This window comes from Haliotis cracherodii, unplaced genomic scaffold, assembly GCF_022045235.1.
Source record: "Haliotis cracherodii isolate W230 unplaced genomic scaffold, xgHalCrac1.p SCAF_10, whole genome shotgun sequence".
Taxonomy (NCBI): domain Eukaryota; kingdom Metazoa; phylum Mollusca; class Gastropoda; order Lepetellida; family Haliotidae; genus Haliotis; species Haliotis cracherodii.
This window is the reverse complement of record NW_027266265.1, coordinates 50,263,349-50,275,793: the sequence shown is the minus strand read 5'-3', so window position 1 is coordinate 50,275,793 and position 12,445 is coordinate 50,263,349. Positions and strand designations below refer to the sequence as shown.

Here is a 12,445-nt window from a genome sequence, read left to right as displayed (position 1 = left end):
TCGTCCCAATTACATTTCAAGGTCTGTTAGCACCATTCCCATACTCTTGGTGGTAAATGTCTTAGATCTGCGTCGCTTTAGGCTTTCCTCCCACAGGTAGCTGACACTCTGTGATATAACTGGAATTCTGTTCCAAGCTGTGTTAAACCCAACTCACTCACTCACTCACTCACTCCTGGAGTAACATGGATATTGGACTTTTTCATAATCAAACACATGCTTGCCGTAAAAGGTGACTATGCTTGTCGTAAAAGGCGACTAACGGGATCGGGTGGTCTCGGTGACTTGGTTGATGCATGTCATCGATCTCAATTGCGTGGATCGATGCTCATGATATCAATCACTGGATTGTCTGGTCCTGAATTGATTATTTACAGACCGCTGTCATATAGCTGGAATATTGCTGAGTGCGGCATTAAACAACAAACCAACCAACCATAATCAAACATATTTTCATTCTGAAATACAGTATGTTTATTTTGGTCCCTGTTAAATGACTGGTATAGCGTCAGGACATCAAAGACACCTTTCACACAATGTTTTCAGGATTTGATGCCCAAGCCTTTGTCTGCAAGTCGAAAGATCTACGACAGCCCTGTGCATAAACTCAAAGATCTGTGTGCTGCCATCTACTGGGGCGAGGTGGGTTGTCTCCCTTTTGTGATCATTTTAATGAATACAGTTTACAAAATACTGAGCATAGTCTTGAAGAAGGCAATGTTCCACTGTGTGCTGTTTACTTGTTGTTACCCTGGCTGGTGCTCGGCATTAAGGGGCTAAAACAAGGACTGGTCAGCTTGGAGTCAGTATACAGTCTAAGTGGGGTATTCATGTTAAACTGCGGCATGGTATCATCAATCCGGACTAGTACAAGCAACCACACACACACACGTGCATGCATGTTGCTATAAAAGTGCAATAATCTTGGACGCAACGTTGAACCCCATTTCACCTCACCTTAAATTAATCATACGTAATGAAGATAGATGGTTGGTTATTCATGCTATCAACCAGGGTTCCGTTCCACAAAGCGATCGTAACTACAATCAATCTTAGAGACTTACGTCGATTATAAAATCGTCTTAGCTAAAGTTTACGCCCGTTCCACAAAGCTATCTTAGGGCGATTGTAACTTTACAAGTTCTTAAGTAGCCGATCTTAACAAAGATTGGAATCTTCAGCCATGAAGATACAAAAGTTTCCCTAAGAGTGGCCTCCCTTGGTCATGTTTAGCAGACGACGCATTGTCGAAATATGGCTGAATCGCAGACCTCTGTCGGCGTCAAACACGTTCGTTGCAGCAATTTTTCAGCAAGCGAGATCGCTGTCCTTGTTGATGAGGTGGCTGTTCACCACACGACACTGAAGTCAACATACGCCATCTTTGTGGTTATGGTACAATATTTAAGATCGATTTTAGCGATCCTAAGTTGGTCCGGAGCAACTTAGCATTTTGATCTTAACTTACAACTCTCTTAGTTAAGATTGCTTTGTGGAACGGGCGTCCGATCGTAACAAAAATTTAAGATCGCGTACTTAGTGAGTTACAATCAACTTAGCCCTAAGATCGCTTTGTGGAATGGGGCCCAGGGCCAGTTTCAACCATTTACAGGCAGCTGGAGTTTTGCTGACTTCAGTGTTAAGAACTATTTCACTCAATCATTCTTTACCATTGTAATGAATCAGCTAAACAAGACAAGTGTACAACATGGTACTGTCAGTCTGCGATTTGAGCCACTAGTCTGTAGGCTGAGTTTGTTATAATAATTAGATCTACTGAAAATGATGCTAAGAGCCATGTTTGGGCTTGTAGTGTCAAACGTTTTTGGCACAGACTGTTCTGGTAGTGTGTAGCCTCATCATTATTGCATTCTTATTTGTTTTACTTGTGGATGGACGGCCTTGTGGTTAACGCGTTTACTCGTCACGCCGAAGACCCTGGTTTAATTCCCCACATGGGTACAAATCTGGTACACCCTGCCATATTATTGCTTAAATATATATAAAATCCATTGAAACTATACCCACCCACCCACCCACCCACTCACTCACTCACACTCACTCACTCTCTTTTACTGGTGTATTTGTTCCAGAATGAAGATGTGGTTATCAAGAAGAGCAAAGAGGTTTCCACAATTGTCACCTCCCAGAACAAGACAAGGTACAAGAACTGTCAACCCGTGAAGATTTGGGGTAGAATAGGTCTTCAGCAACCCATGCTTGCCGTAAAAGGCAACTATGTCGTAAGAGGCTACTAATGGGATTGGGTGGTCAGGCTTGCTGAATTGGTAGATGCATGTCATTGATCCGAATTGCCTGGATCGATGCTCATGATATTAATCACTGGATTGTCTGGTCCAGACTCCATTATTTACAGACTGCCGTCATTTAGCTGGAATATTGCTGAGTGCGGCATTAAACAACACACCAACCAACCAGCCAACCAACCAACCAACCAACTACAAGAACTCTCTGGGGTGTTGGGAACCTGGGCCTGGAAATATGATGGATCCCTCATAGCTTGAGTTGGTTAGGGGTGGTGGGGTAGCCTCGTGGCTAAGTGTTTGCTTGTTACACCGAAGGCCTGGGTTCAATTCCCACAATATGTGAAGATTATTTCTGGTTTTCTTTGCAGTGATATTACTGGAATATTGCTGAAAAATAAATCAAACCATCCTCATTCATTAAAAGTCAGGGGTTCAAAATTCCCATTAATTCAGGTATTTTCAATTCAGGCAAGCAAACATTGCTGCCGCTACTTGTCCATGGTTAAGTGGATCATTGGAATTGTGTGTGGAACTGATCGACAATGCTTTTCACACATTCAATGAAAAGTTTTGGGCAGCCAGAAATTCAATCAGACAAATCGTTTAGCTTATTCACTTGTCCTTTGGAAAATGATTTTAAAAAGCTTAACCCCTGTAAGTCCATCAAACCTTGGCACAGATAGATAGATGATAAGTTGTTATGTTCCATACCCTGCGAATTTAGATGCCTGGTTATAATATTCATCAAGGGACTGTTTATTGTTCCATTGTTCCAACTGTTTATTAAGCCACTTTTTTTGCATTTATAAGAACTGTACCCAATCAGTCATGTCGTCTGTGACAACCTTCTTCCAGGTTGCGATGATTTATCAGGAGCTTTTGTTCCAGTGCTGTTGAGGCCATGGTATCCTGTGGTGGAGCGGCAGCTGTGTGTCGGCTCATTGGGTATCTGCACTGTCTTGAAGCCCACCAGCACATCGTCGAATCTCTCACTCTTGCCATACTCTTCTCACCAAGGTTTGTCTTTTGTTGAACAAAGTACTCTGCAATATTCTAGCTAAATAATGGTGGCTTGTGTGTAGTGGATCAGACAACTGGTGATTGATATTATGAGCAACGTCCGTCATTGCAAGGTTTGATGGTACAGAATGAACCAAGTCTCCGAGTCTGACCACCCAATCCATTAATTCAGGTTTTCAATAATACATTTTATGCATCAACTCTACGGGTGTCCTTGCTCTACGTTGTAAGTGACATGGTTTCAGTGTTTTGAGTAGGTTGCCCATTTTAATTTAGAAATGCCTGATACCATCTACAATCATGAGTCAGCATTATGAATACAGATTGCTTCTGTCTTGCGACCATTTCAGAATCTGTGAAGTGACCATAGCTGAAAATGTGCCACAGATGCTTGTTAGGTGTTTGGAGCAGGTGGGTATTTTTCTGATGTTGGTATTTTACTGATGTAAATATTTTACTGAAGCGGGTATTTTACTGATGTAAATATTTTACTGATGTTGGTATTTTACTTATGTTAGTATTTTACTGATGTAAATATTTTACTGATGTAAATATTTTACTGATGTTGGTATTTTACTGATGTTTGTTAGTCTTTACTAGTGTTAGTTAGTGTTTACTGATGATATTTCCCGACATAAATATTTTACTGATGCCAGTGAACATTTGCTGGTGTTAGTTTGAATTTACTGATGTAGGTATGTTCTTGGTATTCGTATGTTACTAGTGTATTTCACAGGTGTTAATATTGTACTCCTAATAACCCCGTGGTGATTCCTCGCCTACTGCTGTGTCCCCTCACGTACAGGGCTACAGATCAACCATTAGAATACATCTCTGATTGGCTACAGAACATTAAGATGTTTCTAAATCTAGTTACCAATCTTGTCCTGAATCACTTCCGACCAAATACGTATATACTTGTTTCTTTGAAAGTGAATTTGACTAAGGATTCCAGATATAAAAAAATATTGCTATTGTTTTCTTGGAGTTGCCATCTTGTTTTCCAAGAACTATACTGTTTTTGTTATGAATCTGGGTTCTTTATTCAAAGTTATCTTCTTCATGCAGAGTAATTTCCCAGCGCTCCACCAGCAGGCAGCCAAGGCCATCTCGAGACTGGTGACTGACAGCAGGTGAGGGCTATAACTGTGTAACACCAACAATTATGTAGTTCTAAATCCCAGTGACAGAGGTTGCTTTCCAATAACTTCGACAAATATGAACTGATGTCAACCAAGGTCAGTTTATGGTCATGTCCTATGTAAACAATTCATATGGCAGCCATACTGGTCAATAGCATGTCACACGATGATGTGTACGACACTGATGTTAGAACAGGTTAGGTCACTGAATGGATTGGGTGGTCAGGCTGATGGACTTGGTTGATTGTGTGACATCGTACCCCGATGACGTGGTTTGTTACTCATAATGCCAGTCCTTGGTTTATCTGGTCCTGACTGCAGTCGTATAGCTGGAATATTGCTGAGAGCCTTGGTGAGATGAGTATGGCTAGTGTGAGAGACCCAATTGGAGGAGTGTAAACAAGTAAACAAAGTTGAGTATAAATCAAAGATTATTATCCCTCGCCAAGAAGTGGAAGGGGTATAAAGGATATAGGTATATATATGGGTACTGTCTGTCCGTCACATTTCGTTTCTGGAGCAGAACTCAGAAACCATGAGATTTCTTAACCAAACTTGGTCCATTGATAGGTCTAGTGGAGAACTGGTCCCTTTTGATAGTTTTGGGATTTTTTAAACATTCATTTTTCGAGTTTTCATGGCAACGACTTTGACTTAGACTGAAAGTGGCGGTAGTTTGGTCCACACAACCGGACATGTCATATTGGCGGGGGATATGAGTATTTCATGTTTGTTTCTGTTTGAAAAACTGCGTCAGCCTGAGATATTCTCCGAGAAGGGTCTCCTGTATCATGACACGCTCTGATGTTTTAGTGAGCAGTCCAGTGTTGAGTTTGTAAAGGGAATTGTTCTATGTGTAAGTATTCTTGCAGCTACAAGGTGGCGCTAGAGAGGGCTGACGCCACGACAACGCTGTGTGACCTGCTGGATGTCACTGACAACTCACAGGTAAACATTATCACAGCCCTGTGGAGATCCGGGATAAAATTGGTCTCCAGCAACTAGGGCTGGCTAAAAAGATTGTTACTCGGAGTTATATAATCGTGAAATATAGTAATGATTTTCAATATGAAAATTGTCATCGAGAATATCTTACATGAACTGTGGTGATGAAAGGAAGTTCAGATAACCAAAACAAACTTCTTCCTTTTTTTTTATAATTTTTTATTTTTTCAATCATGTTACATTTATTTGATAAAATGTGAGATTCCAGTACATAGCTAAATAATCATCTAAATAGATGATGGCATGTTGACCAAAAGTTATAGACAAACCAACAAACAAACTTGTTATTGTCATTAATGTCAATTGTGGAAGATGGAAAGCAACTGTTTTTGTTACATCTTAAATGTCCACAAAGTAATCCCTGCATGTATACTACTCAAAAGAAGTTAAAGACCACCCGATTTTTTCAGGTGACTATAGTTAATCTGCCATAGGATGATAGATTAACTATAGTTATATGAAAAAAACTCAGATGTTCTTAAACTTCTTTTGAGTAGTATATGTGCCTCCACTCACCTGTGATGTGAAATATGTTGAATTCTTTTGGACTTTTTTTTGTATATTTGTTCAATGTTACTGCTCTAATATTTGGTGATAATTTATGGATGTTTAGTTAATGATTATTGATCTCTGTGATCTGCATCGATAGCCAGCCCTTCCAGCAACCCATACTTGTCGTAAGAGGTTCAGGTGGTCAGGCTCGCTGACTTGGTTGATGCATGTCATCGTATCCCAATGCGTAGCTGGATGCTCATGATGTCGCTCACTGGTCTGCTAGTCTAGACACAGAAGCTATGTTTCCATATAGTTACATGTCTCCATGTTGCATACAAGGACTGGTTTTCAAGTAGCTTTTTGTTGATTTAAAATAAAACTGTTCTAGGATTGTATTCAGAAGTTAGGTATTGTATATTTGATGCCATGCTGTAAACATTGTATTCAAGGTACGATATCATTCTGTTTCTCCTCCTGTACCAGGTACAACAGTGAGTTAATCAGGCTGCACCAAAAACATATTGTCTGCACCATTTTATCATAAACTCATACAGTGTATTTTCAGTTATTTTGAATATTTTATAAGTTCAAAGAGAGAAAAAACTTGAGAATGTGGTCATGTATTTTACTTTGAGGAAATCTGTATATGGCTTTTTACATCTTGATATCTAGTAAACAACCTTAAGCAGACGTTTCCAAGTGTCTTATGATTGTAACCTGATGAGTGACTGTTCTGCAGGTAGTTGTGAAGAATAAGTTCTGCATGTTCACTGCATTTAGACCTGTGTATTTCACTATTTTCATGAACTTTTGTTTCCTAGATTCTAAAAGATTTGCAGCTAGTTCTACAAGAATTCAGTTTTCCACATTTATCAAATAAAACAGCTGCCATGCACTTGTGGTGGGAAACATGATCTGCACTGGGTGCAACCTGGCGATAAGAGTTTCTTGCACTAGCAGTGTTTTACCAGCTCTTGTGCAGCTTGGATAGAGCGAAATCGATCCCTGATATCTGATATGTACTTGCCCTGCCTGAACACAGGGTGAGTGTTAGCAACTTTCACATTATACCTGTGTGTTTCAGATACAGGGCTTGTCTCTCCATGCCCTGCCTGAACACAGGGCGAGTGTTAGCAACTCTGACACCTTATACCTGTGTGTTTCAGATACAGGGCTTGTCTCTCCATGCCCTGGCATGTCTCCTCAAGGAATCTCAAAGGTACTGAAGACATTGACTCTCTATAGGCCATTTGTGTGTTTGCTCATCGAAAACTCTTAAGCAGGCGACCCGTGAAGATCTTATTTAGAATAACTCTTCATGAGGCGACTATGCTTGTCGTAAGAGGCGACATGGTTGATGCATGTCATCGTATGCCAAGTGTGTTGATCGATGCTCATGATGTCAATCACTGGATTGTCTGGTCAAGACTCGATATTGTACAGACCACTGTCATATAGCTGGAATATTGCTGAGTGCGGCATTAAAAAAGAAACAAAGAAATCTTTAGCAGGTATCAAATAAGCTTTCAAGAAGAGTATGGGGCTACAGTTAATTCTCTTGTGTTGAGGGACAACAAAGTGCCATAAGGTCTAAGTTGTAAGATCAGTCAGAACTGAGCTTGCTATTGATATCAATTTATAAATGGAGATATGTTTGAGACATTAATCTGCCTGAATAGAATATGTCAAACCTAAAAACACTTTATGCACTCATTTTGCCCTAATTGAAATGACATCTTGAAGTGGAAACCATGTTGTATTAATTGTATGTAATTGTGTCTTGTGAAATTGGACATAATTGTATTTATCAAACCTTTATGTCAGAATGATGAGATCCTGTTGGTCCATGTGATCTTGATAAAATACTGTGTAACCAGCCTTGGAGGGATCCTGCTACAGCTTATATTGGCACGGTGCATATGTATTTGGTTATATTGACAGTGTAAGCCAGGCTGTGATGGAGACACCAGTGTGCAGGAAGGTTCCGGACTTGCTGAATGGGGAAAACACGCATGACGTCATCGAGGCGGCCCTCACCTTCCTGGCAAGTCTGGCACACTGGCAGAAGTAAGCAAGGATCACATTAATATTCAGTATTTCTGGAGTAAACAAGGGCTAAAGTGAGCGTGGCTCACTAGTACCCCAGACCTGCCTAGTGTGTCAGTAGTTTCAAATTAAATAATGGATAGGGTTAGGGTTTGAAAAATTCATTTAAAAAAATGGATAATTAATAAAAACTTCTTCTTTTTTTGACTGCACCCCTCCTTATGACACAGATTATATGTACTAAGTTTGAGATGAATCCACTGAATAGTTTAAGAGAAATCGCACGAACAAAGTTTTCGGACAGATGGGCGGACGGAACCTTGGTATAACTATATAGTTAAAAGGTCGGGGGTATAATTATTAATATTACATTCCTAGAGTTGGCCAATATGTGAGGCTCACTCTCAGACCAAGTATATGCAGGAACTCGTGTCTAGTTTATTTGCAGCCCCGTGTTCCAATTTGACTGCTGGCAGTGATTTTTCTTAAATCTACTGCACAAATATTATTGATATATTGATATCGAAGTAATTCTTTTGGACTTGAAGGATATGGTTTTTTTAACCTTTGAGGACATATGGTGGCTAGCTGTGACGTTTCTGCTTCTGTTTCAGTTTGAAGTGTTATCTGTGTTATCTGTGACATAATCCAGAAATTGACCTCAAATAGCCTGCAGTATATTCTGGCTGTCATTTGTTGACTTGGTGTTGTTGGCAGTGCCCACTCTGAGCTGAAGAGGGACGTCCTAGTGGATGCCGTGATACAGAGGCTGGAGGACACCAGGTGTTGCAAGGTGAGAAGCAGTCTTGACCGCAGGTCAGAGATGTGTTCATGCTGGGTATGATGGCCTCCAGGGGCAAGTGGATAGAGCGGTGGTTCGATCCCCGACCGCGCCATACCAAAAGACTTTAAAAGATGGTACTTGATGTTTCCCTGCCTCGTGCTCAGCATTAAGGTGACAACGAAAAGAAAGACTGGTTACCTTGGTGTCAGTGCACTTTATCATCCAAAACTGGCTCCCACAGGAGATATCGCTTGGATTAGATCAAGCGATATCTACACTGTAGATATCGCTGCAATGAAATAACATCACAATGCTTTGCAGACCATTGTGACGTCACTAGTTCCCATGACATCACAATCAAATGACATCACTAATGACTCTGCTACTGAAGCTGTTAGCAGTACTTATTACACTGAAGACACTTCTAATTACTGTCTACAAATTGAAAAAGTCCGATGAATGATTTTGGATGATAAATAAAATCTCACCCTCGTGTCTTTTGATATCAAATATATCAAATATAAAACTCGTTGATAAAAGTGGCAAAAATCCTCGGCAAGCCTCGGAATTTTTCCACTTTTATCAACTCATGTTGATATATTTGATATCAAAAGACACTCGGGTGAGATTCTCTATGTAGCACAATAATCTTGAAATGTCATATTGGCCATACTGAATGATATAGTTTCCAGATATGAGTGATATCATTCTCTTTACTAGTCTGCCAGTACTGATGTTAAATGTTTTCGCATCCACTTTGATAAATAGAACAGGAATTTATTATTCTCAGGGAACCCCCCATCAAATTTAAAACAAATTGTTTTCTCTTGATCAAAAAGATATGCATACTCTCCATGATTTTTTACTAATGTTTGATTGTTAATAATGAGTTCATAACAACATACTACTAAAAATAAGTTAAGGACCACCCAATGTTTTCATTATACCATAGTTAATCTGTTTATGTACTTTATGCACTTTCACTTGTAATTAGAATTCCCTTGCAAGCAATAAAGTAGTGCCGGCATTGTGACCATCATGGTATGTGTTAGTGTGGCCGTGAAACAGATTGCTGGTGGTCTTTGTTGTTCCTTCTCAAATGAAATGTTTTCACATGCAGAAATGTTTGTATTTGACTCGAGTTGAACGTTCGATAATAGGGTGGGCTATTGATACAGATCATAGAGATCAATAATTGCTGACTAAATATCGATCACTTATCCATAAATATCGGAGAAGGAACTTCAAGCAAATATGCACGAAAGTCCTGAAAGAAATCAACAGATTTCACGCCACTGGTGAGCGGTGACACTTTGGGCATGGATTCGTTTTTGGACATTAGAGATATAACAAAACCAGTTGCTGTCCATCTTCGACAATTGACATTATTGACTATGACAAGTCTGTTTGAGTAAATCTGAATTTTATTTCATCAATATAGTTCATGTGAGTAATTATTGATGACAACAGTTTCATATTGATAATCGTTCATATTTATTCCCATTGACGATAATTCTGATTATCAATCTTTTTGCCCAGCCCTTTCGATAATACTCTGTATGTCTGTTTGCTGATGCTGTGTCTGTGTTTGACAGTGTATCCACCAGGTGGCACTGCTTTGTCACCATCTTGCACAGGCAAGTCGCAAGAACAAGACGCTGTTGTTGGAGCACAGGCTTGTCATCGTGCTACAGGGGTAGGTTGTCATAGCAACATTTCTCACACTCATTCTGCTGTCTCCAGTAATTTAAAACAAGAAAAGAAAGCAACTTTATGCTGTCAATTCCAGAACACAAGTTCTTGTCAATGTCATGATGATTTGTTTGTTTTTTTACGCCAAAGTAAGCAGTATTCCAGCTATATCGCAGCCATTAAATAATCAATGGACAATCCAGTGATAGATAGTACGAACAACATCCCACATTATCAACAAGGTTACCTTTCCTGATCACCCAATCCATTTAGTGGCCTCTTGTGACAAGCATAGATAGGTTACTAAGGACAGCCAAGAAACCCCATGGTTCACTGATATGTGATTTAGGAAAACGTTAAATTTGTCTTGAATATGAAATCCAGGCTCCCTTGGTATTCTTCTGTAGTACTGGAATCTAAGTACCCCCTCAGACACTTGATTATTAATGTTAGAGTTATGACAAGGCCCCTTGGTTTTCATCTTGTTTTCACAAATTTCCGCGGTACTGCAAGTTTTGTATAGGGGATACACAATGATTCTACATTGATAATATGATATTGTTTATTATTACCTTCACAACTGTATGTTTCTAATCCCTCTGTTGTTTGTCTCACACATCACTATGACTACTGTTACTATGACAACTGTATGTTTCCATTCCCTCTTGTGCTTGTCTTGCACACCACTATGACTACTGTTACTATGACAACTGTATGTTTCCATTCCCTTTGTTCCTTGTCTTGCGGGGGCACGGGTGGCCCAGTCGTCTAAGGCGCCGCGATTCGCTGCGCAGAGTTGCGTCCTTTGGGCTCGCCAGAAACCTATGATTTTGGGTTCGAATCCCGGTTCGCCCCAATTATGTTTCTAGGTTTGTCAGCACCATTCCCATGCTCGTGGGTTTCACTGAAGTGGTAAACGTCTGACACTTGCATCACTTCGGGCTTTCCTCCCACATTAAGCTGACACGCCATGATATAACTGGAATATTGTTAAAAGCGGCGTTAAACCCAACTCACTCACTCACTCACTCCTTGTCTTGCACATCACTCTGACTACTGTTACTATGACAACTGTATGTTTCCAGTCCCTTTGTTGCTTGTCTCACACATCACTATGACTACTGTTACTATGACAACTGTTTGTTTCCATTCCCTTTGTTCCTTGTCTTGCACATCACTATGACTACTGTTACTATGACAACTTTATGCTTCCAGTCCCTTTGTTTCTTGTCTTGCACACCACTCCGACTACTGTTACTATGACAACTTTATGTTTCCAGTCCCTTTGTTTCTTGTCTCACACATCACTCCGACTACTGTTACTATGACAACTTTATGTTTCCAGTCCCTTTGTTCCTTGTCTTGCACATCACTATGACTACTGTTACTATGACAACTGTATGTTTCCAGTCCCTTTGTTCCTTGTCTTGCACATCACTATGGCTACTGTTACTATGACAACTGTATGTTTCCATTCCCTTTGTTCCTTGTCTTGCACATCACTATGACTACTGTTACTATGACAACTGTATGTTTCCAGTCCCTTTGTTCCTTGTCTTGCACATCACTATGGCTACTGTTACTATGACAACTGTATGTTTCCATTCCCTTTGTTCCTTGTCTTGCACATCACTATGACTACTGTTCTATGACAACTTTATGTTTCCAGTCCCTCTGTTACTTGTCTTGCACATCACTATGACTACTGTTACTATGACTACTGTTACTATGACAACTGTATGTTTCCAAACTCTCTTGTGCTTGTCCTGCACATCACTATGACAACTGTATGTTTTCAGTGTCCTGCAGCGGGACCTGGAGGACCATACAACCAGGAAACTGTGCCAGGAACTAGAGGCCTCCATTGCTGTACGGTTGCCCAAGCAACAGCAGACACTCAATCATTCCAGGCTGCTCTACGACGAGGAACAAGACACAAAGTAAACATGCTTCAAGGACATGGTTATCTCAGTGTTGTCTCTGTGTTGGTTTCA

The 12,445-nt window shown here is 40.2% G+C and overlaps 1 protein-coding gene across 1 annotated transcript in view; it reads left to right on the top strand.

Moving 5' to 3' along the window:
• The window catches only part of LOC139454495 (putative ATP-dependent RNA helicase TDRD12), a 75,695-nt gene that overhangs the window by 57,590 nt on the left and 5,660 nt on the right, over window positions 1–12,445 (top strand). Inside the window, exons 37-47 of the mRNA XM_071236243.1 lie at window positions 547–642; window positions 2,094–2,161; window positions 3,156–3,284; window positions 3,638–3,698; window positions 4,356–4,420; window positions 5,302–5,377; window positions 7,096–7,148; window positions 7,871–7,996; window positions 8,693–8,768; window positions 10,355–10,455; window positions 12,251–12,391. Of these exons, the coding sequence (XP_071092344.1) occupies window positions 547–642; window positions 2,094–2,161; window positions 3,156–3,284; window positions 3,638–3,698; window positions 4,356–4,420; window positions 5,302–5,377; window positions 7,096–7,148; window positions 7,871–7,996; window positions 8,693–8,768; window positions 10,355–10,455; window positions 12,251–12,391 (992 nt within the window). The remainder of the gene's footprint in view (window positions 1–546; window positions 643–2,093; window positions 2,162–3,155; window positions 3,285–3,637; window positions 3,699–4,355; window positions 4,421–5,301; window positions 5,378–7,095; window positions 7,149–7,870; window positions 7,997–8,692; window positions 8,769–10,354; window positions 10,456–12,250; window positions 12,392–12,445) is intronic.